The following is a 25,826-nucleotide window of genomic DNA, read 5'->3' as shown; positions in this document are numbered from 1 at the left end:
AAATGGCTTGGATGCTTCAGGGAGAGGCAGACAATTGGGCTGTTTTTGCAACTGATCTGCAGAGGAGAGCCTGGCATCCTTGCCCCATGGAGCCAGCCTCCCAGAAGATGGGCAGCTGGGCCTTGGTGCTCCAGGAGCCACTGGCCTACTTAGGATGGGCCCTCGGTGGGATGCTGGGGACAGCAGTCTTCTCAGGACATGGCCATGAGCCGTGTTGGGGGTGGGCCCAGGCATCAGGCAGCTTTGCAGCCAGCACAGGTTTGTTGAATGAATGAATGACCTAAGGCAGCTCTAGCATTGTAGACCAGAGGAAATTCTGGAGCCTCCTTGTGGGAACACCCCCTTGTGCCTGCCTGGGAGCCTGAGGACACATCTCGAGTCCTGCCCCCTCCATGGAGACTGTCTCCCCTGCACTCGTCTGTTGCTGTCAGAGCCAAGACGAGTCGCCATGGAAACTGCTTGGCAAACACACCAGCAGGCAGAGGCTGCAAACAGCAGCTCTGATGCCCGTTGGAGTGAAGTGGCAGGGACAGTGTGAGCAAGCACACCCAGCTGTGTGTGTGCCGTGTCAGTGTGCGGGGAGCGAGGGCTCAGGGCAGCGTGTGTGGGTGGCCCTGGGCCCAGGGTGTGAGTTGAGCATGCATGTGTGTGCATGTGTGCATGGAGACAGCTGTGTCCATGGGGTGGGCTCAGGGCCATGCCAGGGCAGGGGTGCCGGGCGAGCACAGGGATGGGGTGCGTGGCAGCCCACCCATGCACTTGCTGTGGGCCAGGCATTGCCCTAGGCGCTGGCAGAAGGAAGACCCATGTGGCTGCCGTCCCGACTCCCAGCCGTTTCGGGTGAAGACAGCCACTGACCAGGTAATCATGTATGAAGCGTGTGGCAGGTGGGCCCCTGGGAAGATGTAGCTGTTGGGCCTGAAGCCTCAGCATGGGGTGGGGGGCCCTGGGCACAGGTCAGGGGTGGCCGGGAGAAGAGAAGGGGGCCCTGTATGAGGTTGTGGCTTTGTCTTGATTTGGGAAACCCAGCTGGGGGATGCAGGTGCCTTCCAGGCAGAGGGGCCCCCAGGTAGGAAGAGGGTGCTTGTATGGGACAGGGCTGGGGGTGGGCAGCTGCCAGCTGGTGAGGGAGGGATGTGGTGGGCAAGGCAGCCAGGGCCCTGGGGGCACCATCCTGAGAGAAAGGGATGTCCTTGAAAGACTTGGGTGGGGCATGTGGCTTGTCTGGGTGTAGATGTGTGGCTGGGAGGAAACATGGGGGTGGGGGGCCTGGGGCAGTCAGCAGATAGTTCAGAGGTTGACCAGAGCTCCCTGGTGCCAGAGGAAATGTGGGACCATTTGCTGGAAACGCTGAGGGGGAGGGCTGTGGGGGGAGATTTGGGTTTTCCAAAGGGGAAGTGCCCACGGCCCCAGGGCTGCCCAAGTGTGTCCTTAGCAGAAGTGTGTTCTCAGAGCTCTCGGCAGGCCCTACACTGCAAGGCTTGAATCCCCAGCCCTGCAGGCTCCTCCTCTGTCCAGGCTGGGCAGGAGTGCCGTCCACCCAGCAGGCCCTGCTAGAAGGCCCCAGGTCTCCTGGGGCTGCCCCTGGGGAGAGGGCGGGGCGCCAGGATTCGGCAGCTCAGAGCCTCAGGAGCAGTCACCCACTGCCCAGGAGGGGGCGCTGCCAGTGCTCAGCCCTCCCTGCTAGGGTGGTGGGAGAGTTGGAGCTGATGGCTCAGGATGCTGACACTGGCCCAGCCTGTCCCTGTAGCCAGGCCACTTCAGGCTGACCCTGGCCCCACACAGGATCCTGCCCCCACCACCTTCCCTGACTGACCCTTACCTTGTGCCTGCTGGCGAAGCTTCTGGACCATGTGTTCTGAAGACGCGACTGGCTCCAAAGCTGGTACCCTCGGGCAGGGCTTGGCATGGCCTGTGCCCTTATGGGCCTGACTTGGCAGCCTCCCAGCCTGGGGCTCTGCCTTGCAGGACTCCAGGCCTCCCCGGTCTCCCCTGTGGTGACAGGGTGGATGAGGAAAGGCCGGTGAGTCTTCTCTGGGGCGGAGGACATCCCAAACCGCGGTGGTGTGGCCTCAGGCCCACTTACGGAATCTGCAAATCCTGAGCCTTCCAGATCCCTGCCACACCGAAGTTGAGACGAGCCGCGTGCTGGGCAGGCTGCCTTGGGCCAGAGCCTTCCAGGTGCCCACTGGTGACCATGTTCCTGCCCATCAGCCCCTATGACAACCCGAGCTGGGCGAGTGGTGGCCACGTCTCAGGGTTGAAAAACTGGGGGTCTGCGGGGAGCAGCCCATCTGTCTGGAGTGCGTGCTGTCAGGGCTGAGCAGGATGCAGTCACAGTCCTGGAAACCTACATGTCCAAGCCACTCCAGGCACCTGAGGATGGAGCTATTATTATTATTGCTGCTGTCGTTGTTGACAAAGTGTAGGGCCGTGGTCTCCCAGGGCCTGAGTGGGCAATGACCAGTTCAAGAGGGTGCCTTGAGGAAGCCCAGAATCCAGACTGAACCCAACAGGCCCAGATGGCACCGGGCATGGCCGCCACTTCCCGAGGAGCAGGCCTGTGTCTCGTGCCCAGCCCCATTTTCCTGCTGGAGAAGCAGCATGTGGGAACTGTCTCTGGCCCCTGCACACAGAAAACCACATGAAGAAGAGAATGGGACGGAGGGAGGGAGACAGTGATAGAGGGGGACAGGAGCAGGATGCCCCTGGAGAGACACACACACCGGGAAAGGGTGTGGGCTGACCCTCAGGACCCCCGACACCCACCCTCAGGCCAGGCACCTGCCCCAGCCCACACCTGGCCTAACAGGTGTCTCAGCATTTGCTGAGTAAATGGCTGCCATGTTCCAAGGACCTACTGGGCACTGAGAACATCCGCCATGGTTGTGTATTTTTCTAATCCTTATAACCACCATATGAAGCCTCTTCTTATTTTCCAACTCATATGTGTTTTCTGAGGCTGCTGTAACAAGTCACCACAGGCTGGAGGCTTAAAACAATGGTAACGTTCTCCCAGGTCTGCGGCCAGCTGGAAGCCGGAATCAAGGTGTCAGCAGGGCCTGCTGCCCGCAGAGCTTCTAGGGGCGTGCTTCCTGCCTCTCCGGCTCAGGGGCTGTGGGCGCTGGGTCCACATCCGGCCTCCTGTCACCTGGCGCCTCCCTCTGTGCTCTGGGTCCCCCACACCTGTCTCTCATGACACCGCGAGGATGCAGGGCCCTCCCTAACCCAGGATGGCCGCATTGTAAGGCTCTCACCTGAGTTACATCTGCAAGATCCTGATTCTGAATGCGATCCCATTCTGAGGGGCCAGTGGGGGCTTCCACTCTAGCCACTACTGGGGAATGGGGTGCAGGGAGGTGCGGAGGCCACACAGCAATCTGTTACCCCGGATCTGCCCGGGCAGAGGATGGCAGGCGTGTGAAGGTGGGGGTGGCATCCTTTGTCCATCCAGCTGGAAGGATGGGACTCCATGTCACCACCCATTTCTGGAATTGGCTCTGATGAGGTGGCTTCACAGGAGAGGTCTGGGCTCTGAGACAAGTGTGACCTGTGTTCAGGGGTGGCCCCGGCTGGCTGTCAGCAGGCTGCCTTTGTGTTCCAGAGACCCGGCCATGGGCACCCCCCAACTGAGGGCGAGGATCCTTCTCAATGAGCAGGGGGTGCATCTGGATTTCCAATTTCATGTGCTAACTGGGCAACCAAAAACAGGAGATGTGACCCCAGGCCTGACACGGCTGCACTGCCCCCGCCCCTCCCAGTCACCAGGGGCTGCACTGCTGGGGAAGGCGGTATCCAGGGAGCAATTCTCAGGCTCTGAGCGCTCTGCCCCCAGTTACCAACCGGAAAGTCCTTGCAGCTGCGTGTGTCAAAATGTGGCGTTGTGAGCCTGACTCTGTTTGTAGGGATCTATTCCAAGGGGGGGAACATCAGATACTTGTGCAAAAGAGATTTATAGAAACAAGATTTTCACAGATTATATATATATATATAAATATTGAGGAACTGGGGAAAACCCAAAATGTCCCAAACCAGGTAAGTCATCCGTGAAACAAACAAAACTCCGTGCAGACAGGCTGAGGGCGCTGATCTCTGGCTGCCGACAGGGAGGGTGTTAGGGGACCAAGCTGCTGGCTGAACAGAGCACACCGTATAAATTCCTCACAGGTGTATTTAAATGTGGAGGGAAGAAATTATCTGAAGGATGTCTCACAACCAGTTAAGAGAGGTTACCTCCTGATGGTTGCATTATGGGGGTCTTCTCTTTTGTTTTTCTGTATTTTTTAGAATTTTCCAAGTCTTGTCAGTGGACGTCTGTCACAGCACAGTTTCTGAAGGTCTGAACAACATTCCATTGAAATGGTGGGGGCGATGGTGACGAATCCCTCAGCCATCCGTGGGGCATTTCTTCAGAATGAGGCCAGGCAGGCAGCGGTGGGCAGGCTCCCTGGGGAGGCCTGGGAAGCTGGCAATCGGAGCCCAGGCAACACTTGGCTCAAAGAAAGCCCTTATCATAAAGGTTTTCAAAGAGAAAAAGGGCAGCTTGAGGAACAAGTCCTGTTGGAGCCGGGTGAGAATGCCGGCCTTCGTGCTGGGGGCCCCTCCCTGTCCTGGGAGTCCTGTCCCACCCGGGGGTGGTGGCAAGGGGTTGCAGCCACACTCACAGCTGGCCCTGCACAGAGAGGCTGCTGTCCTCATGGCTGCTAGCTGCAGGGCCTGGGTAGGAGCCACTGACCAGCCATGGTGACCTGGGGCCAGGGGAAAAGGTGGCCCTCACCCAAGGTGTGTGTCTGGAGACCTCGCTCCCTCTGGCCAACTCCCCCAGCCCATTGGGGAGGGGACAGAAGCCAGCCAGGAAGGCCACTGGGGAGGAGCTCCTTGCCTCTCAAAAGCACAGCGGGGAACTTCTCCTGGGAGGCTGCTGACCCAACAGGAGGTAGGGAGACTCTCCCTGGCTCCCCTGGTGACCTTGAGGGCGGCATAGGTGCCTGCTGCCTGCCTCGCCTATTCTCTGCGCCTCCTCAGTCCTGACCTGGAGCCCAGCACAGAACTGGGGCAAGGCGGCGGGGCTGGGGTGAGGTGGGGTGTGTGTGACTAGCCTCCACTGGGCCATCTGGGCCTTTCATCTCCCCGCTTACTCCTCAAGTTTTCATCCATAAAATGGGGACAAAAAGATAGCTATCTACAGGCATGTCATGAGGCTGAAATGGGATAATATGTGTAAGCATTTAGAATAGTGTGCCTGGCATAAAAAGTTCCAAATAAATTGGCATGACATTCTACTGGGGGGCTGCAAGGGAGGAGGAGGTTCCCAGGGCGGGTGGTGGCCGGGCTCTGCCCTGTGTCATGAATTGACGTTGCATCTCTACACTTGCCCCTGATGCCAGCCCTCTGCCGACACAACCAGCGGCTTACCTTTCACCTGGCGGCCTTAGCCGGCTTACCTGTCTCACCTGTTTGGCGGTAAGATCTCGGTCCTCATCCCACTCTCCCGCAGCTGTTTCTGGTAGTGTCAAGGGTGTCCCAGGCATGCTCTTCAAGAAGTCAGCAGAGTTCAGTGTCTGGCGTGTCTAGGGACTCGGTGAGCTGGCCAGGAGCGGGTGTGGCGCGCAGCTAGCGGCCTCCCCTCCGCCCTGCGCCCCGTCGCACTTTCCGCCCGGTTCCGCCCCGGCCCCTGGGCCTCTGCGCTGACGTCACGCAGGGACCTCCTTGATTTTCGGGGCCCACGCCAAGTGCCCACGCTGTTCTCTGCACGGCGGAGGTAGCTACGAGGGCGCTAGGCTGAGAGGTAGGGGCGCGGGGTCCAAGAGGGGCCGCCGGCCGTATGGATGGGGAGGCGCGCGCGGGGCCGGGGCGCGGGGCCCGAGAGGGGGCCGCCGGCACTCAGAGTCGAGAGCGCAGGGTCTGACCGCGTACGCCCCGAGGACGCCCGGGGGGCGGCGGGCGCCTGTGCACGGGGCCCGGGGGGACACGGAGGCGCCGGGCAGGAGGTGGCGGATGCGGGGACCGGCGCGGAGAAGGCTTTGGTGCAATGCCACACCCCGTACCCCGCGCCAGGGTCGGGACTGCCTGGGCTGGCCCACAGAGGGCAGGGCCTGCGGGGCAGGGACTCAGCGACCCCTCCTGGCCTTTTGCTTCTCGGCGCTGTTGGCTGTCCTGGGATGGAGCGAACCGCGGCGGGAGGGCCCAGGGCCAGGCCCTACCCCGGGGCGGCTTCGCAGCTTGTGCAGGCGGAGGGGGCCTCAGCGACTGCCCAGGTGCTGGTGAATGAGGCTCAGTTGGCCGTTGCGTGCTCAGGAAGACAAGGCAGCTCGAGCAGGCCAGGAGAGCAAGGGTGTGGGATCCCAGAGATGCCTAGCTTAAGCTGCAGGGTCGCGAGGGGTACGGAGGGAGGTCTTTCCCGCCCTCCAGCACAGGGAAGGAACAGTAGTGTGTGGAGCTCACAGCTGCAACAGGAAGCCGGGGGTGGGACACCCAGACTTCACCGCTGCGGTCCAAGCGCTGCGTGCTCCTAGCGAATGGAAACCTGAGAAGTGTGAAACCCCAAACCTTTTCTGTCTCTCTGCTGGGCAAGGCTGCTGCAACCGCCCTGAAGGTCTGGCCAGCAGCTAATGACCCGCGCGATGCAGCTGCTGGTGTGTTTTGCAGCCTGTTCAGAAGAAGGACCAGAATGTGCTTTCTTGCCCAACGGCAGGACATCTGTCCGGTCAGATGGGTGGACAAGTGTCCCAAACTGCGAGGTTAGGGGCAGCCTGCCCTTGGTCACCTGACAGTATCACCTTCCTGCTGGCAGACCCTCCCTGGGGAGGAAGTGGCCTGTATCAGGACATGCCCTTGACCAGCCCTTGAGCAAAACAGAGGCCCGGGCGCCCCGGAGGAGGGGAAGGAGTTTCTGTGTGAACGGCCGCAGGGCAGAGACAGCACTGCTTCTTAGACGAGATGTCTGGGGTGTTCCTGTGAGGCCTTCTCTGCTTATGCAACCCCATCTGCACACCGGGAGTTCAGCTCTGGTGCGAGGCATGGCTCCAAACCTGGGTCCAGCCACTGCTCAGCTGTGTGACTGTTGCCTCAGTTTCCCCATCTGAGACATGGGACCCTAACAGCACCTGTGATGTCACAAGGTAGTGAGGCTCAAAAGAGATGGTGCAGGTGGGGCTTGGGTGCATGCAGGTGCTCTGTGCATGTCAGCCACTGTCCTGACAGGTGGAGGGGTGCCATGGATGGGGCAGAGCCGGAGGACAGCCAGGAGCCCCAGTTCTGGAGGTTTCTCTTCTGGAGCATTCACCATTGCCAAGGTGGACAGGCTGGCAAGTAGCAGAGAGGGTGAGAATGCCTTGCTCTGACTGTGGCTACCTCCCGTGGCACCTGCTGGCGGCCATGGCCGTGGCCACAGTTTCAGCCCAAGTCCAGGTTCTGCTCCTGTGTAGGGAGTGGTCTTGTGCAGAAAGGACCTGTCAGGCTGGAAGGATCTGGGAGGAATCCCTTAATAACCCACGAAGACGAATGTGGCCACACAGGCTTCGTGAGACGAAATGCTATCTGGCCGGACTTCCGTGTTCCGGGCCCCAGAGGGAACGGCGCTGCCTGGGAGGGCAGGGACTTCAGGCCCTCAGGCCCAGGCTGCAGCCTCACACTCCACTGACCCACCAGCTGTCCAAAGCCATGCAGCCACTCCCTCAGGGTCCGCGGGCTGCCAGGCAGGGTGTTGTGGGCTTTCTCTGGCTTGTACCATGCCCATTTCCCCTACGTGGATGCTCCAAGCACACACCTGCTCGTGGGTGTGCAAACAAACGTTCCAAGGAAGAGGATTTGGAGAGGAAACAGCAGCTCTGGGATTGTGCTGGAAGACCCTGCCCGGGACCCACGAGGTCAGAACTGTCTTCACAACTGGGACATTGTCTTTTTGTCTCTTGCCTCAAAAGTGGAGGATGGACTTTCCAGAGGCCACGTGACTCCATGTGTGATGCTAACAGAGGCAGGACTTTGTGTCCTTGTTCCACATGGTGTGGTTTTAAGTTCAGATGCAGTAGCATTGATAGATACAACCCACGTAAACAGCAGCGCTTGGGGGTCCTCAGTGGTGTGGGAGCGTGAGGGCCCCAGGCGAAGCACAGTCTGAGCACCAGGACCGCCTCCTTTGGAAATGCTGTGGGTCTCGGCTGGGCACGCAGGCCTTGACCCTGCACAAGTTACCTGTGGGGCCCTCCTTGAGCTGCGTGACTTGGTCCTCTTAGAATGGCTGAGATGAGCCTGAGTCTTACAGCTTGGGCCCAAGTCTCACCTGTGATGGATGTGTCAGAACCCTTGACATTTTGGAGAAAAGGTGGCATTTTCGTTTCCCTGCAGCTTTGCCAGGGTTAGAGGTGTTTCTGGCAGGGACACCCCTGAGCCGGCTCTTTGGGTGATAAGGGGAGTGGGTGCTGTCAGGAAAGACCCTTTGGGGGTAGGAGAAGGTCCCACAAATGAGGACCAGAGTGAGAGGTGTTTTCTCAGGAGTCAGGAGAGCCGTGTCTGTCCTGGTGAGTTGTGCAGCCCGGCCAAAGGCTCCCCTCTCTGAGCCTCAGTCCTCTTGGCTGTAAGATGGGTGCATCCTGGTAGCTATGTTTCAGGTAGCTGTGGGGTCAGATGAAATGCTAGATCAGAAAGTGATCTCTGGGGGGTTGTGGGGAGAGAGCCCCCCTGTGGCCAGGAGATGGAGGAAGAGGAGCAGGGATGGGGCCCCCTGGGGAGGGATGTTGACCAGGTGTGGCTGGGTGGCCTGGGAATATCAGTCTGTCCATTTTCACCTCCTTGGACAAGCTGACACAAACCCTCTGGGAGGACCCTGGCTGCTCCAGAGAATGAATTTATAACTCCTCCCAGTCACAGAGGGAATCATTCTGACCACTGTGATGTTACTGGAACTACTCAGAGGAACCTGTTCTCAGGAAAGCCCCGGCTGCAGCGCTGTGCTAGGAGGCTGCTGGTGGGCAGCCTGGGGAGAGCAGGGTCACCAGCTTGCTTCCAGACATAGAAGTAGGCAGTGAGAGGCACGTGGGTCACACTCACTGCAGCTCCCTGAGCACAGGGCTGGGGCTGTGCAGGACCTGGGTACCGCCTCCTTGCTGGTGGGTCCAGCTGCTCTCTGGGCAAAAGCAGGTGGTCCCAAGCCCACTGTGCCAGGGAGGAAACTGAGGCACAGTGGGGTGAAAGGTCAGAGAGCACTCTCTGTGCCCAGCCCCCTGGACCGGCCCGGGGGAGACAGGCTGCCTAGACATGCTTGCAGCGTGCACCCCAGCTCTCCCCGTGGGCAGCAGGCCCTGTGCCTGTGCCCCTCCACTTGGGACACTTGCCTCAGGTCCCTGACCCCCTTGCCTCTGGACGGTGTGCTTGATCTTGCCTTTTTGTTGAAGCCCCCCTGGTGACCCTCTAGAAAAAGACACCTTGGCCCCGGCACACCCACCCGCCCCTCCATCCTGGCTCAGCCTCGGCTTCCTGCACTGGCCGCCTTCTAACACACTGTCTACAGCACTCTGCATACTGTCTGATCGCTCTGGAATTTAAACTCCACAAGGTCGGGGACCTCTGTCTGTTTTATCCACGGGCGTTGGGCAGGTCCCTTGGTGGGAGGCCTCTGTGACTGTCAGCCAAGTGAATGAGTGAAGGAGGGAGGCCACACGTGCTCCCGGCCCCCTTGGGAAGTGTGGATCTGGTGTCTCAGGTCCTAGCTCACAGGCTCTGTCCTCACAGTTTCCACCATGCAGGCTTTCTGGCCCTGGAGAACTTGCCCACTGTGACCCTTTCTGATGCGACGGGATTTGGTCCTGGTGTTCACATATCTGATGTCTTTCCTGCAGTCCAGGAACAGGTTGCTTATCCTGTTGCAAATCGCCAATATTGCCCTGGAGTCTGATGGGGACGGGTTTCTGAGCAGGGCCTCCTGAGAATGGGGGTCCTGCTGCTCTGGAGGTGGGAATCTGGTGCTTGAAAATCAGTGTGTTCCAATCCCATCTGATTCTCACGAGCTTGTGTGGCTTTGGTTAAGGGCGTTGTAATCATACTCTGCCACCCTCTTGAAAATGGGGATAGTAGCCATCCACACATCCCCCTGCGTTCGTGGTGAAGCTCTGCCTGGAGCACAGTGAGGGCGTCCAGTGCCCTTGGCAATTTTTATTTGCTGCTGACGACCTAGTGCTTCAGGGGCTGGTGAGGTTATAAATCGGCATGACCTTTTTGAAAGCAGTTTGGAAGTGCAAATCATGATTCCTTCATCACCCACATGCATTATCTTCTGCCCTGGGAATCTCTCCTGAGGAAATGGAAACATAGACTTATGTACAAAGATGTTCACCACGGCGTTTTTTTTTAATAGAACATTGAAGCATTCAGGAAAATGCACATAATATGCTAAGCCAAAAGGATATGGGATCATGTGTGCAATTGAATCTTAAATTTATAAAATATATATGCAGAAAGAAAAGCATAGGGCTCTGTGCTGGGGTCCTCCTGGGCATTCAATCCTAGCCCCCTCCCTCATCTAAGCCAGCACTTACCTCTGGGCAATATATGTGTATATATGTGTATCTATGCAGATATGTATAAAGTAACCTCTGGTCAAATTACATATAATTTTTCCAGAGAAAAATTTATAAATTATACGTAGAGGAACAGCTGGTATATATATATGTGTATATACTTACATATATGTATACATAATGTGTGTATATAATATGAGGATGTACATACACATTTTCTGGAAGAATATTCTAAATTGAGGATAGTAAAGGGAATATATAGCACATTTCTTCATTCAGAACAAGGCCCTTTCCTGTTTTTCGCACTGGGCTGGGAGGCCTCACAACTCTGTAGTCTGCAGAGATGGGTTTTTGCATATCTGGCTTGACTTGCTAAATTAAGAACCAGGCAAGCGCTTTCTCCACTGAGCGCTGCTCTGCCTCGCTCTGGGTGCTGTTTCTGTGTGTCTTCCTTTCCCTGAGTTCTAGCTGGTTTCTTCCTCAGTAACCCCCTCCTCCTCACTGTTGTGTGAGCCTCTGGAGGGCCCCCAATTGTGTGTGTCTGGCTGAGACCCAGAGCCCCCAGCAGTGGTTGGCACCAGGGCCAGCTGTTTGCTGGCAGTTTCATGGGGGGGCGTGCTGGGCGGAAGCATTGTTTCTGAGCAGCACAGGGATGCAACAGGCCTTGCTCCCCATTTGAAAGGAAAACTCCGATTTGTAAAGTGACTTTGTCACTGGGGACAGACGTCCCCAGCCCATCTATCCGTCCCTGAGTCCCCATACCCCCTCCCCGCCTACTCTCTTTGTTGCCCACATCTCCCTATTTATAGCTTTGGGGGTTGGCACTGTGCCCACCCCTTGCGTGTGCTGGGAAGCTTCTGGGTCTGGGCGCTGTGGGGCTGCCTTCCTCCCCCCGCATTCCTGCAGCTCCTGGCTGGCCTGGCCACGTGGATTAGGGCTTCGTCCCCAGGCACATGTGGCCCCTTCCAGGATGGCTTGGAGCCAGGATCAGGAGGTGATGGTGGCCCCAGGTGATGGGGTGCTCCTGGTGATCAGAGAGGTCAGGAGCAGCTAGTTTTCTTTCTGGAGGGGCCTCTCTGGCTCTACAGGGGCTTAGCACAAAGGTGGGGTGGTCACTCTTTGAGTTCCTCTCCCTCCGAGGGCTGGGGAGTCTGAGTGGGGGAATGGACACTGGGGCTGCTGTCCTCACTGGCCTGCATGCCCCTTGGGGGTTCAAGTGGCTCTGGGGCCTTTCAGGGGTCCATGGAAGTAGGTGTCCCTGCTGCCGGGAGGGTGCTTCCCCATGCCTGGGGCTGTATTAAGGACTCACCCAGCCTGCCAGAGGCAAAAACAGCATCCTTCTGCCACTGGCCCCCTCAACAACACTCATCCCCCACCAAGCTCTTGGCCTCACCTGAGAGAACAGGCTGTGTCACTCAGCTACGTGTCCCTCCTCCCCACCCTCTGCAGGGCGCTGGGCCTGGAGGCTTCCATTCCACCACCTCTCGCTGTTGCTAAGGCCCCACGCTAGCCAGAGCCAGGCCTCGTGGGCCCTCAGCCTAGTGTCCGTTTGCAGGGAGCCCTTGGCAGCTGCTCTGATCAGCCCTCAGGAAAGTTCTGGAAGCAATCGTGGCTATCCCCTGGGTGGCTCATGGGCCGCAGCAGGGGCTTCCCAGAGTGACCAGGCCCGCCATGCTGCAGTGCCGGCCAGCCCAGGAGTTCAGCTTCGGCCCCCGGGCCCTGAAGGATGCGCTAGTGTCCAGCTGCCCTGCCCTGCAGCAGCTCTATGTGGCCACCTTCTCCCCGGCTGAGAGGCTCTTCCTGGCTGAGGCCTACAACCCACAGAGGACCCTCTTCTGCACACTGCTCATCCACACAGCCTTCGACTGGCTCCTCAGCTGCCCAGAGGCCCCCGAGGACTTTGAGAGCTTCCACGCCTCCCTGTTGCCTAGGAAGCAAAGCCCAACTCGGAAACATGTCTACCTGCAGCCTATAGGTACCTGGTTGGGGGTGGGGACCCCACAGGGCTGCAAGTGGGTATGAGCTGGGGGTGGCATCAGAGCCCACGGCCCCGATGGAGGACCAGAGCCTACAGCCAGCACTAGGTGAAGTGAGGGGGGATGGTGCTGGGGGCTTGGGGTGGGGATGGGGCTCAGGCCCTCTACCCACCCTGCCCCCATCACTGTTCAGAAAGCCCCAGGCTGCAGGACCCTCGTGGCTGTGTCACCGCCTGGTCCACACAGGACACCCTGGTCCTACCTGTTGAAGCCAGCGCTGTGCCAGGAACTGTTCTGGGTGCTTCATAAGCCTCCACGGGGCACTGGGCTTAGGGTCAGGTCGCTTTGCAGGTGAGGAAAGGGAGGCAGGGAGAGTCACTTGGTCTGCCCAAGATGCAGAACTGGCCACTGGTAGAGGTGATTTGACACCAAGCCTCAGGCTGGGAGACTGGCTGGTCCCACAGCTTGGGAGCCCCCACATAGCCACTGTCCTCCAGAGCTTATTGGCCCAGACTGGGGACACAGGCATGAGGGCTCTGTGTGGACCCAGGATAGCAATGGCCTGGCTGGGTTCTCCATGGGGCCAGGTGCTGCAGCTGAGGGTCGCTGTACCTCCCTGAAGGCCAAGGGCAGGTGGCCCCAGGCTGGCAGAGAGGGCACGCAAGGCAGGTGTGGCACTGGGCTTTGGGGCGGAGGAAGAGGCCTGAGCTGACAGTCGGTGTGTCCCGCCCCTCCCCTCAGGGCAGCATCTGAGCGGCCAGCCAGAGGAGGCTGCACTTGGGGGGCCTTGTCCCAGATCCCACCTGGGGACCAGAGCCTGCAGGTGCCCCTAGTTCTCCATAACCCACCCTGGCCAATCTGCCATCTCCACCTGCAGAATCTGCCCCCAAAGAGCTCCAAACCCGTCTGCATGGCTCCCCGTACCCCCCATCAGCTCAGAGCAGCATATCCCAAACTAATATGCTGATGCTTGGTCATCTTAAATGCAGGTTCTGGTTCCGAGGTGGCCTGGGGGTCTACATTGCTAGCCAGCTCCGGGGCTGGCCCAGGGGCTCTGCCCACCTTGGTCCCTGTCCCTCTAAACTTTGAGCTGGTTGTACTCCCCATTGGCTTTGTGCAGCATTAAGCCAGCGGGCTGTTTCTGGCTGCTCGCTCCTGCGGTCCGCTGTGCCCTGCCCACACCTGGCCAGCCTCAGGGTCTGAGGGCACTGGATGACCTCCCGTGCCCCTGGCTCCCCACCTCCCAGGCCAGTCGTCCCAGAGTTGTGACTCCTGCTCTTTCCTCTGGGCATGGACCATTTGTCTGTTTCCCTCCTTTTTTTGCCCCTTTAAAAAGCTGCTTCACGTCCCTCCCATGCCTGGCATTCCACTCCATGAAGGAGGGTCCGTGTTGGCCTCATGGTGCTGGCAGGAAACCCTGGGTCCCGGGTGTGGGCAGGCGGGGTCCCGAGAAGCCAGCAGGGCCCTGCAGGGCTGACGTGCCACTCCACCCCCAGACCTGAGTGAGGGGCCGGCAGGCGTCCTGCTGGACCACCTTCGGAGCTGCGCAGAGGCCTTCTTCCTGGGCCTGCAGGTCAGGTGCCTGCCCTCGGTGGCCGCTGCGTCCATTCGCTGCTCCTCGCGTCCCAGTCCGCACTCGGAGAGGCTCCAGCTCCACACAGGTGAGTGTGCAGCCGGCCACAGGTCAGCGTGCAGGTGCAGGCACTGCACTCCGCCCAGGCCTCTCCAGGAGGCGGGAGGAAGGAGCTGACGGACAGTTCATCGTTGGTGGGAAAATTGCATTCTTTCTTCAAATACCAGCCTCCCATTCGGGACTCCGATTGGATGCATGTTAATCCCTCTCACTCTCTCCTTTCACTTCCCAGTATCTCATCCTCACTTTATTCTCAGCCTCATTTCCCAATTCTCTAACTGCACCTCACATGCTGTTAAACCCACACATTGAGCCACGTGGCTCACCTGCTGTTCCTGTAAATCTTGTGTCAGTAAACTTGCCTTTTGGTGGGACTTACTTTTTTTTTGTTAGCTGGACATGTTATTGGAAACATTAGTTTAACTCTTAGAAGAATTTATGGCTGGGGATGATGTAGTTTTCCTCCAGAGAGGATGTTATTTTCCCTCTGCCAGGCCCATGAGGTGCTGCGTCTGAGACACAGACATGAGGCTCCCCTGGGCTGCCTGCTGCCCCAGGGATTCGGGGTGGGGCAGCCAGACAGGGCGTCAGGGGCATCCCCTTGCCCTCCCCCATCTCAGAAACTGCTCAGCCTTTCTCTTTGGGCTGCAATCCTCATCCTGTTTCTGATTTCTCACTAGCTCTCTGATTTTTTGTCATGTTTATTGAGCATAATTACATAGAATACAATTCTTCCTGCTGGGTGTTGGCGCACACACACAGTGCACGGCATGGTCACGGTCTCCTTGGCCACCTGTGAGCAGTCTGCCTTGCCCGCTGACTTCCCCACTGCCCCTGTAGCCAACTCCTCACCCACCGCCGAGGTTTTCAGGAGCTGTTCTGTGCATTTCACTCGGCTTCTGGTTATCTTAAAGTGGGGTCTGGTCCCCATTCCTAGTGGTCCATCACAGGGACCATCTGGCTGGGGTGGGTTCATCCCGATGGTTCCTTTCTGTGTCCCAGGCTTCAGGTTTGGTCGCTTGGACCCCTCCTGATTGCTGGGTGCAGCCTTCCCACCTCCCCGAGCAGGGCCCAGGGAGCAATGGCCTCCCTTGGCTCTTGCCCGAGTGCAGAGCCTAGGATCCCTGCCTTTCAGAGGGCAAAGCCCCAGCCTCCGCACCTCTCCTCCATTCCCCTATGCCATGTGTGGTGCCAGCGGACCTGGTGTAGCTCCCACCTGACTTGTGCTTGAGACTTGGGAGCAGCCAGTGTCTGTTCGTATCCCAGCTGCCCAGGGGCTGTGGTGCTTGGAGACCCCAGCACTGAGGTGCATGCGGTGCAGACGACCTTTCTGCACTCCTCGCCCTCACTGCCCAGCCATCTGCTGCTGCCCCATGCCTCAGGGGCTGCATGGTGTCCTGGGAAAGAGGTGGGCTCATGAAGCTTCAATGAGCAGCAGAGCCTAGGATACGGGGGTCAGATTTACTTGGTCTAGTTCACTGTGTGAGTCTCCGAGGACTGCCCTGATAAAGTGCCCCAAACTGGGAGCTTAAAACCTCACAAGTGTGTTCTCCCCCGGGGCGGGAGGCTGGATGCCTGGGCCACGGTGTGGGCACGGCCCTGCTCTCAGAAGGCCCTCCCTGGGGGAGGGGGAGGCTCCTCCCTGCCTCTCCCGGCTCCTGGCAGCAACGGCAGTCCCGGGGTCCCTGAGCTGGTGGCTCCCTCTCTCCCACCTTGCCTCCGCTGTCTCACTGTTTCTCCCTGTGTGTCTCTGCATTCTTCTCGTCTGCATATAGGTTAGGCCCACCCTATTGACCTCATCTTAACTTGATTACACCTGTAAAGACCTTATTTCCAAATAAGGTCACATTTCAGGCACTGGGGATTAGAACTTGAGCCCATCTTTCTGGGGACACAGTTTGACCTATGACCATCATCATCACTGCCACCTTAAGAGCTGAAATCCTTCAGCCTCTGCTGCATGGTCACCCCATTCCCCAGGTCACAGCCCAGCCTGAGCTGCCCGGGACAGGACCCACGGGCCACGTGTGGCTGTTGAACACATAAAATGTGGCTGGTCAGAAGCGAGGTGTGCAGTGAGTGTAAATGCTCACTGGGATTGGAGGCTTGGGGTGGAAAACAATGTAAACCATCTTGGTTTTTACTTGATTCTATGTGAAAATATTTTGGATATATTAGGGTAAATGAAGTATGTTAAAATCAATTTGATCTGTTTTACTTTAACATGAGTAAAATTTAAAATTTAGTTCCATATCCAGCTCACACTGTGTTTCCGTGGCCAGCGCTACACTAGGCTTGTCATCAGTAGCAGCAAACAGTGTGCTCCCCACCCCTGGGGCTGAAGCAGCTCCCCGAAGCCCCTCCTCCCAGATGCCCAGCCCTGCGTCCCTGCTCTAAGGGCTCTGCTCCCTCAGGTCCCACCCGGGCCAACCGCCTTCCCCTGTCCCTGATCCACCGCAGTCCCCACTTCCCGCCTTCACCCCCCTTCCTGCCCACACCTGGGCAAATCCATCTCCTGTCTGAGTGTGACCAGGAAAACAGACCTCCTGAGTGGTCTTCTCGTAGGTGCGTGACTAGGAGCTGGGTCCTCACCTTTTCTGCTGAGGAAATTATCAAGGGGGAACTGCCCCCTCCCTGCACTGTGCTCCCTGGCTTAGGGGCTGACTGGCCAGCTCCTCCCTGCCCCGCCTCTGCCTGCACCCAGACCCGCTCTGGCTCCTCCCCACTCTCTGCCCACAGAGCTTTTCCCCCACTGGACCCCTCTGCCCTGCGTGCCCCTCCAGCCACCACCTGGTTCTCTGCTCCCACCTATGTAAAACCCCTTGGAAATGTGTGTTGTGTCCCCTTCCCAGCCTCCCCTCTTGCTCTGGTCACGGGGCCCTCTCCTGGTCTTCGCAGGCGGCTCCCTGGCCCCTTCCCACCTCCGCCTGCAGGACGTGGTCGTGTCCGGGCTGTGTCCCCGGCACTCTCTGTCCACGCCGGGTGGCAGCATTATTCCCATGGCTGCTGTGACAAGTCAGTGCAAGTGTTGGTGACATTCATTCCCCACAGCTCTGGAGCAGAAGTGTCCCTGGACTAAAATCAGAGTGAGCAGAGGTGCTCCTTCTGGGGCTCGCAGGGCCACAGCGCCTTAGGCCGCGCTGCCCCTCCTGCCTCGAAGGCCCCTGGCGACTACACTGGGTCCAGCCAGAAAATCCAGAACCACTTCCCAGGTTCTGCGAAGCCCCTTCTGCCAGAGGCATTCCTGCAGGTCCTGGGGACCAGGTCGCGACATCCTTGGGGCCAGCCGTCAGCTGCCCACGCGGCTCTGCCGTGAGTTCGGTGGCATGTGGTCCTGAGCATGTGTCGTTGGACCGTGGCCTTTTTGGTGCCTTTCTGGCATCTTGGACTACTGGGTCCAAACCAGCTGTCCAGACCATGCTGGACATGGGACCCTGCCCCTTCCTGCCCCTCAGCCCAGCTGCTGACCTGGGAGGTGGAGCCCCTGCCATGCTCTGCACAGGTCAGCCGCCTTGAGTTCCTGGCCTCAGACTCGCGGTTCCTTGCGGCATGCTGTGAGCTGTGCCCCTCTTTGGGAAGGGCTGGGCCTAGACAGAGCAAGGGTGAGAGCGCCTCCCCGCTGCCCCTCGCTCTCCCCGCAGATGGCATCCTGGCTTTCCTGAAGAGCAGCAAGCCGGGCGACGCCCTGTGCGTGCTGGGCCTCACGCTGTCCGACCTGTACCCCTGCGAGGCCTGGAGCTTCACCTTCGGCAAGTTCCTCCCAGGCCACGGTGAGCCAGGGCCCCTGGTGTTGCCTCAGCCTGGGCTTGGTGGTGGTGGGGGGAGGCACCCAGGGCACAGGAGCACAAGCGGGTCACCCTCCTCCTCTCTCTCCAGGGAGGATGAGGCACAAATGTGCAAACAGCTGCTTGGGAGCCCCTGGTCTAGCTCCTTTGGGGCAGGGGGCCATCCCCAGGCCACCTCATGTGGACACACTGGCAGGCCTTCGGGACCTGCATCCTGAGGATGGGGCAGCTTTGCCATGGGCCCCCTGAGCGAGCCTGCTGCCTGAGCCCCCGTCTCTCTGCCTCTCCCCAGAAGTGGGTATCTGCAGCTTTGCCCGGTTCTCAGGGGAATTCTTGGAGCTGGGGCCCTGTGCCTCTGATCCGGCCCTGGCAGAGGTGGCGGCAGATGGTCCCGAGACCCCCCTGCAGGACCAAGAGACCCTGCACATCAGTGTCCTGGGGATGCTACAGTGCTGCAAGGTGGGGGCAGGGCTGGGTGGACTGTGGGCGGGCATCTGGGCCATGGGTGCCACAAAGGTGGTGGGAGGAGATGGGATGGGGGTGGGGCCTCTGGTGGGTTCAGGGAAGATGCTCAGGATGTGGGTCAGACAGGACACAAGTAGACAGTGCTGAACCCTGTGTCCAGCTGGCTACACTGTCCAGTCCTCACAACAAGGAGGACAGCCCATCACTCTAGGGAGTACAGAGACCAGGGCACAGAGATGCCAATCCCTTTGCCCAAGGTCGCACAGCTGTGGAGTGGTAGGGTTGGGATATGCACCCGTGTCTGACACCCAAGCTCCCCCGGGCATCCTCCAGAGCTGGTCCCCCAGTTCCCCTTTCCCCCTGCGCCCAGTACAGCCCCAGTGCTGGGGCACCAGAGACGTCAGCGGCCAGAGCAGGGTGGGGCTGGGGCCACTTGCTGGCACACTGGCCTGCCCCAGGGCACTCAGGCTCCTGGTGGGGCTGCCCAGGTGTCCAGGGTCTGGCGGAGTGGTAGGGCTCGAGGGCATGGTGGGCCTTCTCCCTCAGGTCACGTGCCACAAGCTCTGCCACCTCCTCGGCCTGGGGCACTGCCGCTGGCTCCGCTGCGTCATGCAGGGGGCGCTCAGCCTGGACGAGGTCCTGCGGCGGCCCCTGGACCTCTGTCCCGTCTGCCTGCGGAAGCTGCAGCATGTCCTGGGCTTCAAGCTTGTGGACAGGTACAAGGTGAGTTATGTCCTGGGCGGCCGCCCCCAGGCCCCAGGAGGACCACGGCCTCAGGGGGAGAGCAGGTCTTTGAGGCCCCGCTGGTCGGCCTGCCACACTCAGTGGCGGGGCTGCTACCACTCGGCTGCACTGGGCTGGGGGGCCGAGGGGCAGGCCGATTCCTCAGAACAGTACAGAGGGAGCGCTTACAGGGCTCTGATCAGGTGCTGGACGCGCCGGGCGCTGTCTCCACCTACTCAGCCAGGGGGCTTTCCCCGCACCCCGGCAGCTTGTGTGGTGGCCCCAGCAAGGCTTTCACTCTGGGGGATGGGCGGGAAGAGCAGCAGGGCAGGACCAGACTAAACAAGGCTCTGGAAGGGCAGCGCCGTCCGTGCTCAGGAGGCCGGTGGGCGATGCCGCCCTCTGCCGTCAGCACGAGGCACTGCTGGGAGTGGGGCCCAGGCTGGCGGTGCCGGGAAATGGGCCTGTCTGCTGTCCTGCCGGGAAGAAGCCTTATCCTTTGGGGAGATTTGTTTGCAAACTCAGACACTTTGCTGAGTTTCAAGTTCGAAAGCAGGTAGTGGTTATTTTTCCTTTAAACCCACATTTGGATGAAAACATCAACTTAAAAAAAGTTTTCATTCGAATAAAGGCATAGTGCCTATCCAGCTTAATTTTAAAACCAAACGGTGTAAGCTGAAAGCTTTACACGAACCTCACTGTGTTTGGGGTTTGGGGAGGGAGGCCCCTCTCTCCTCCTCTTGGAGGCAGGGTGCCTGGCCACAGGGAGCTTTGTTTCTGGTGAACGGCCCAGGAGATAGACCTGTGGGGAGGGGTTCTCGGCATCTCAGGGGTGGGTGAGGACTCGCATCTCTCATGGGTTCCCAGGGGTGCTGCCCATGGGAGCCCCACCCTGAGGCCCCCTGAACTAGAAGGCTGGGCATTTCCAGGTCATGGAGCTGCCTCCCGCAGGCCTCTTTTCTGAGTGACTCCAAGGTAAGCAATGCCAAGGAGCATGGCGGAATCAGCCTGTGGGTTTGGAGAGGGAGGCCAGGCCGCCCCAGGCCTAGCACCTCAGCTGCAGAGGGCTGGTGATGGTCCTCAGAGCATGGTCATCGGCCCCCATGGGCACCCACGGAGCTGGGCTGCTCCCACAGTGCAGGGCCAAGGGCCGCCAGCTCTCAACCTCAGGGTGCAGGGAGGGAGGCCGGGCATCTGCAGAGCTCCAGGATTCTCCTGTCATGGCTTTGATGCTTTACTCCCATCCGCCCACCCTGAGCAGGGAGGGGGCCTTTCCCAGGCTCCCAACCGGGTGAAGGCCCGAGTCAGAGGGGAGGGAGAAGCTCCCGGTGTGCTTCCTGAAATGGCAGCCCCATTCTCCCCAGGGAGCCTCTGTGACATGGAGGGGCTGAGGAGCAGAGGAGGGGAGCTGCCCCCGGCAGGCCACGGGTGCTGGGACAGCCCCTGAGGATTCGCTGGTAGGCAACAGCTGACTGAGGCTGGGCCGGTAAAGGTCTCTGTTGTCTTTGCACCCACCAGCAGCATACTGGTAAATGCCATCAAGGCATTTGATTTGCAGTATCTGCCAATGTCCATGGTGTAAATGGTCTCAGCAAAGCCAATGTTTTTTTTTTTAATTGAGGGCACATATATTAAAACACACAAATCTTAGTGTACAGCTTAATGAATCTTGACATGTGTGTACACTCGTGTAACCATTGCCCAGATCAAGTTTCCTCCCCTTCACTTATTTCATCCATCCTTGTATCCATCTGGCAACCCTCAGCCTGTTCTCTGTGTTCATGAGTCTGTTTGTTTTGTTCTTTAAATTCTACATATAAGTGAAATCATATGGTATTTGTCTTTCTCTGACTTCACTTAGCTTAATGCCCTCTAGGTCCTTCCATGTTGTCACAAATGGCAGGATTTCCTTCTTCATGGCTGAGTAATATTCCATTGCCTATATGTACCAAACGTTACCCATTCATCTATCAATGGACACTTAGGTTGCTTCCATATCTTGGCTGTTGTAAATAATGCTGCAGTGAACATAGGGGTGCAGATATCTTTTCCAATTAGTGATCTTGTGTTTTTTTTGGGGGGTAAATTTCCAAAAGTGAAATTGCTGGGTCATATGGTATTTCTATTTTTAGTTTTTTGAGGAACCTCCATATTGTTTTCCACAGTGGCTGCACCAATTTACATTCCCACCAGCAGTGTGTGAAGGTTCCCTTTTCTCCACATTTTCATCAACACTATTGTTTGTTTTTTGGATAGTGGCCATTCTGACTGATGTGGGGTGGTCTCTCATTGTGGTTTGATTTGCATGTCCCTGATTAGTGATGTGGAGCATTTTTTCATGTGTCTGTTGCCATTGCTATGTCTTCTTTGGAAAATATCTCCAATTCCTCTGCCCATTTTTAATTCGATTGTTTTATGGTGTTGAGTTGTAGTTCTTTATATATTTTGGGTATTAGCCTCTTATTGGATATATCATTTGTAAATATATCTTCTCCCATACAGCAGTTGCCTTTTCATTTTGTTGACTGTTTCCTTTAGTGTGCAGCTTTTTAGTTTGATGTAGCCCCGCATGTTTATTTTTGCTTTTTTTCCCCTTGCCTAGGGAGATGTATCCAGAAACAAACTGTTAAGGCCAATGTCCAAGAGTTCTTATGTTTTCTTTGAATTTTTGGTTTTTATGAATTTTTTGAATTTCATAGTTTCAGGTCTTATATTTAGGTCTTAAATTCATTTTGAGTTTATTTTTGTGCGCGGTGTAAGACAGTGATCCTATTTTGTTCTTTTGCACATAGCTGTCCGGTTTTCCCAGCCCCATTTATCAAAGAGACTGTCTTTTCCCCACGGCACATTCTTCTTTCCCATGTCATATATTAATTGACCATGTAGCTGTCGGCTTATTTCTGGGCTCTCTGTTAGTTCCATTGGTCTATGAATCTGTTCTTGTGACAAAACCATAATGTTTGATTACTGTAGCTTTGTGGAATAGTTTGAAATCAGGGAGCATGATATCCCCAGCTTTGTTCTTTTCCAAGATTGCCTTGGCTATTAGGGGTCTTTTGTGGTTCCGTACAAATTTGAGGATTACTTGTTCTAGTTTTGTGAAAAGTGCCATTGGTTATTTTGATAGGGGTCCCACTGAATCTGTAAATTGCTTTGGACAGGATGGCCATTTTAACAATACTAATCCAGGAGCATGGGATAGCTTTCTACTTCCTTGTGTCATCTTCAGTGTCTTCCCCCAGGGTCTTACCGTTTTCAGAGTAGAGGTCTTTTGCCTCCTTGGTCAGATTCATTCCTAAGTATTTGATTCTTTTTGATGTAACTATAAATGGGATTTTCTTAATTTCTCTGTTTTATTTGTATGTAGAAGTACAACAGATTTGTTTGATTTTATATTCTGCAACTTTACTGAGTTGATTCATTAGTTCGAATAGTTTTTTGGTGGAGTCTTTAGTGTTTAACATATAGTATCGTCATCTGCAAATACTGACAATTTTACTTCTTCCTTACCAATTTGGATGGCTTTTTTTTCTGATTGCTATGGCTGGGACTTCCAGTACTATGCTGAATAAAAGTCACCAGGGCTGAGTCCAAGTTGTCACTGAAAGCAGTGTGGGAAGAGACACGCCGTAGCTCACCATTAGAGGTGTCTGTCCATAGACCCAAGAGGAGGAAATAACCAAGAGCAGAGGTCATAGTCAAACATAGTAAAAACATGTGGGAAGTGATGAGTTTTGAGAATTTATTCCCTTTAACACAGTTTTAAAATTTAATTGTAAGCTCTACATAATTTAACTTTGGATAGTGGCTGAGCTAAACAACTGGCTTGCAAAACTCCTGAAAGCTTGTCTGTGGGCTCTCGTGAGCTGGTCCATCTGGCACCAGTGTTTGGAAGGCCCTGGTCTGAAGGGCCCTGTGTCACCATCCTGACACCTGCCCCTGGGTAACAGTGGGTCCCCTTAGGTAAGGGACTAGGTAAGTGACCTGCAGAGAAAAGCCACTTGTGTCTCCTTCTCTCAGAGACTCTACACCTGGACTCAAGCAGTGGCGGGGACACGGCCTGGGCAGGAGGCAGGGGAGCCGTCTGTGTCAGAGGACACCTTGCCTGGCAGTGCGGACTCTGGCCTGAGCTGTGAGAGTGATTCAGAGCCTGGCAGCAGCCCGTCAGAGCCCCTCACCCCTGACACGTGGAGCCACATCTTCTCCCTGGGGCCCGAGCCTGAGGATGGGCTGAGCTCCCTGGCAGCAGCCTGGGAGGGCCCACCAGCACTTGGGACCCCAGTGGAGGCCATCAAGGAGCATGGACAGTGGCTGGCGATGTGCATCCAGGCCCTGGAGAGGGACGTGAGTGAGGAGGAGCTGGCGCAGGTGGACAGAGCTGTGGATGCCCTTGCCCGGTGGGAGATGTTCACGGGGCAGCTTCCGGCCACCAGGCGGGACCCGCCCTGCGGCCAAGATGGCGTGGGGCTGCGCAGGGTCCTGGGGGACACCTTCTCCTCCCTGAGGAGGAAGCTGAATGTACGCAGGCCGGCCAAGGTGGGATCGTCCCCAAGCCACTGGAGAACGGCAGAGAACTAGTGCGGCCCGTGCAGTGTGCCAGCACCTGCCTTTCCCTGGACACCAATGCCTGTGACGTGCAGCGGCCAAGGGTGCCGTGGGCCCAGCAAGGGCTCAGGAGGAAAGGTCTCTAGGGAGGCAGAAGAAGACCCTATGTCCTGCCTGGGGCCGCAGCAGAGGGTGACTCGGCCCCCAGAGCGCTGGCTCCCCGGGGGCAGGAGGCAGCAGGAGCTGGGCCTGCGAGGCCCCAGCCTTGTAGCTGGAGCTCAGGTCGGGGGTGACAGGCACAAGGACTCAGCTACTGTGATCTCATTCTCCGAAGCCGCAGCCTGGCTCTGCATTCGTAGGGCGGGCAGGGCGTTGTTTCCATCCACTCCGAGGATGGGGGGTGGCTTTCTGTGGCACCCATGCATTCGGGCCCTTAGGTGCTTCATGTGGTGTCACCACTCACTGGAGATGTGCCCCCGGGGGCTGACAGGTGTTGCAGGAAGGGAGGCATCTGATTGACAGGCTGGAAGGCGCTGTGAGGCAGAGTCCCTGGGACAGCTGCCTGCTGTGACCTGCAGTGCTGAAACCAAGCAGTTCTGCCCTGGGGACAGCTCTCTGACAGGGGGCCTGCAGTGCCTCAGAGCATCTGTGTCCCTACTGATACCATCTGTGATGTCCAGCCAAGCCTGGGGATTGTCTGTCTCCCTTTCATTTTGTCAAATTTTGCTTCCTGTTATGTAATACACATTTGGTATTTTTCCTGATCAATTAACTGTTTTCAGTATCAGAAGCTGCCTCTGCCTGCAGCGTAGGAGTCCTAGGGAGTGCCAGGTCCACTTCTGACAGCGGAATTCCTGTGGCGTGATGAGGGGGGTCACAGCTATTTTCCCATCTGGGAAGAGGCACTAACAGGGCGACTCACCCGTTTTGTGGGCAGCATATACAGTTTTGAGGGCCTTCTAAGAAAACAGTACAAAGTACAAACATACAATTAGGAGAGTCCCACCAAGCAAGAATGTCTGAAGTGCCCTTGTAATCTGCCACCAGGCAAGAGTGTGGGGTCCTAGTCCCAGAGAACACGGGGGCACTGGGTGGACAGAAGCACATGCAGCTCTTCTGTCCCAGGTCCCTCTGGCTTCAAAGTACTTCACAGGGACCCAGGAGGAAACGGAGATGAAGGAGGGAGCCGAAGTGCCGGGCAGACCCTGCAGAGGCAGGCCAGTGCCTGGTGCCTACAGATGAGAACAGGCCACCCCAACCTCAGGCCTTAAAACCCTGCAGCCTGTGTAGCTCAGGAAGCAGCCGTGAGGCAGAGCTCGGTGGGAAGGTCTGCGCCTGGGGACCTGTGCACATGGCCTGGGCTTCCTCACAGTGTGGCGCCTGGTTTCCAAAGGGGGGATTTTCGGGAGTCACATGGAGGTGGTGCGGCCTTTCCTGGGTGTCACTTCCAGTGCTGACACAAAGGCCTCCCCAGGCTCCTGGGGAGGGCACACAGACTCCACCTCTTGGGGGGCAGAAAAGCCTATGAGATGGGAAGACATTTACGAAATGCCTGCCCCACTGTCCACCACCGGGAGTGGGTGGCACACCTGCTGTCTGATATGACCTGTTCTCCAGTTTCCTTCTTCCTCTGCAGAAGGTTCATCACTGGAGTGACATGAGATTAAGCAGGAGGTAAGACAGAATGGAGCTGGAGGGGGTCCTGCTCAGCTGCAGGGATCCCCATGCTGGGCCTGGCCAGAGCTTTCTGAAGAGGGAAGGGGCGAGCCCCTGGAGCCCCCCTGGTGGGCTTCACTTCTGCAGGGGGAGTGCAGTTTTTTTAGGACAGCTGCTGGCAGGAACACTCTGAAAATAAAGCTTAGGAACAGAGATCGGATTCCTTCCTCGGCTCAAACGTGAGCCCAGAGTCCGTCCGTGATGGGGGCGAAGAGCAATGGGGAGAGGGCTACAGCAGAGGAGGGGATAACAAACCCCATCTCCTCCAGCAAAGTCAGTTCACAGATCTTCCCAAATTCAAGCTCCAGACCTGGTTTATTCATGGTGATGTGCCAAGTCCATTTCTCTCCGTATATGTTGGAAGCCCAAGAGTCGGAAGGAGGGGTCTTCTCGCCTGCCGACACACATCTCAGTGAGCCCAGCAGAGGGGCTTGAATGGAACTAAAAATGTGTCGGGGTCATGACATTA

The 25,826-nt window shown here is 57.4% G+C and overlaps 1 protein-coding gene and 1 long non-coding RNA gene across 5 annotated transcripts; one reads left to right on the top strand and one right to left on the bottom strand.

Annotated features, from left to right (window-relative positions):
- Positions 1-425: 425 nt before the first annotated feature.
- AMZ1 (archaelysin family metallopeptidase 1) lies at positions 426-25,826 on the top strand. Of its 4 annotated transcripts, none has more exons than XM_036932994.2 (7): positions 426-861; positions 11,964-12,489; positions 13,987-14,151; positions 17,765-17,893; positions 18,201-18,367; positions 18,920-19,096; positions 23,117-25,826. In XM_036932994.2, the coding sequence occupies exons 2-7, from the start codon at positions 12,186-12,188 to the stop codon at positions 23,672-23,674; spliced, it is 1,500 nt and encodes a 499-aa protein (XP_036788889.2). In that variant the 5' UTR covers positions 426-861; positions 11,964-12,185; the 3' UTR covers positions 23,675-25,826. The 4 variants fall into 4 exon arrangements, with proteins under 4 accessions (XP_036788889.2, XP_036788892.2, XP_036788893.2 ...); XM_036932997.2 differs by lacking the exon at positions 426-861 and adding an exon at positions 5,675-5,788 and having other exon boundaries at positions 12,070-12,489; XM_036932998.2 differs by lacking the exon at positions 426-861 and adding an exon at positions 5,704-5,788 and having other exon boundaries at positions 18,989-19,096.
- LOC118936133 (uncharacterized) lies at positions 2,092-5,581 on the bottom strand. Its single transcript, XR_005034137.2, has 3 exons — positions 5,445-5,581; positions 4,234-4,507; positions 2,092-2,376 (listed from the first exon to the last, which is right to left on the bottom strand). It is a non-coding gene; the product is annotated as an uncharacterized LOC118936133 (long non-coding RNA).

Source organism: Manis pentadactyla, chromosome 10 (assembly GCF_030020395.1).
Source record: "Manis pentadactyla isolate mManPen7 chromosome 10, mManPen7.hap1, whole genome shotgun sequence".
Lineage (NCBI taxonomy): Eukaryota > Metazoa > Chordata > Mammalia > Pholidota > Manidae > Manis > Manis pentadactyla.
This window is presented reverse-complemented; position numbering and strand designations above follow the sequence as displayed.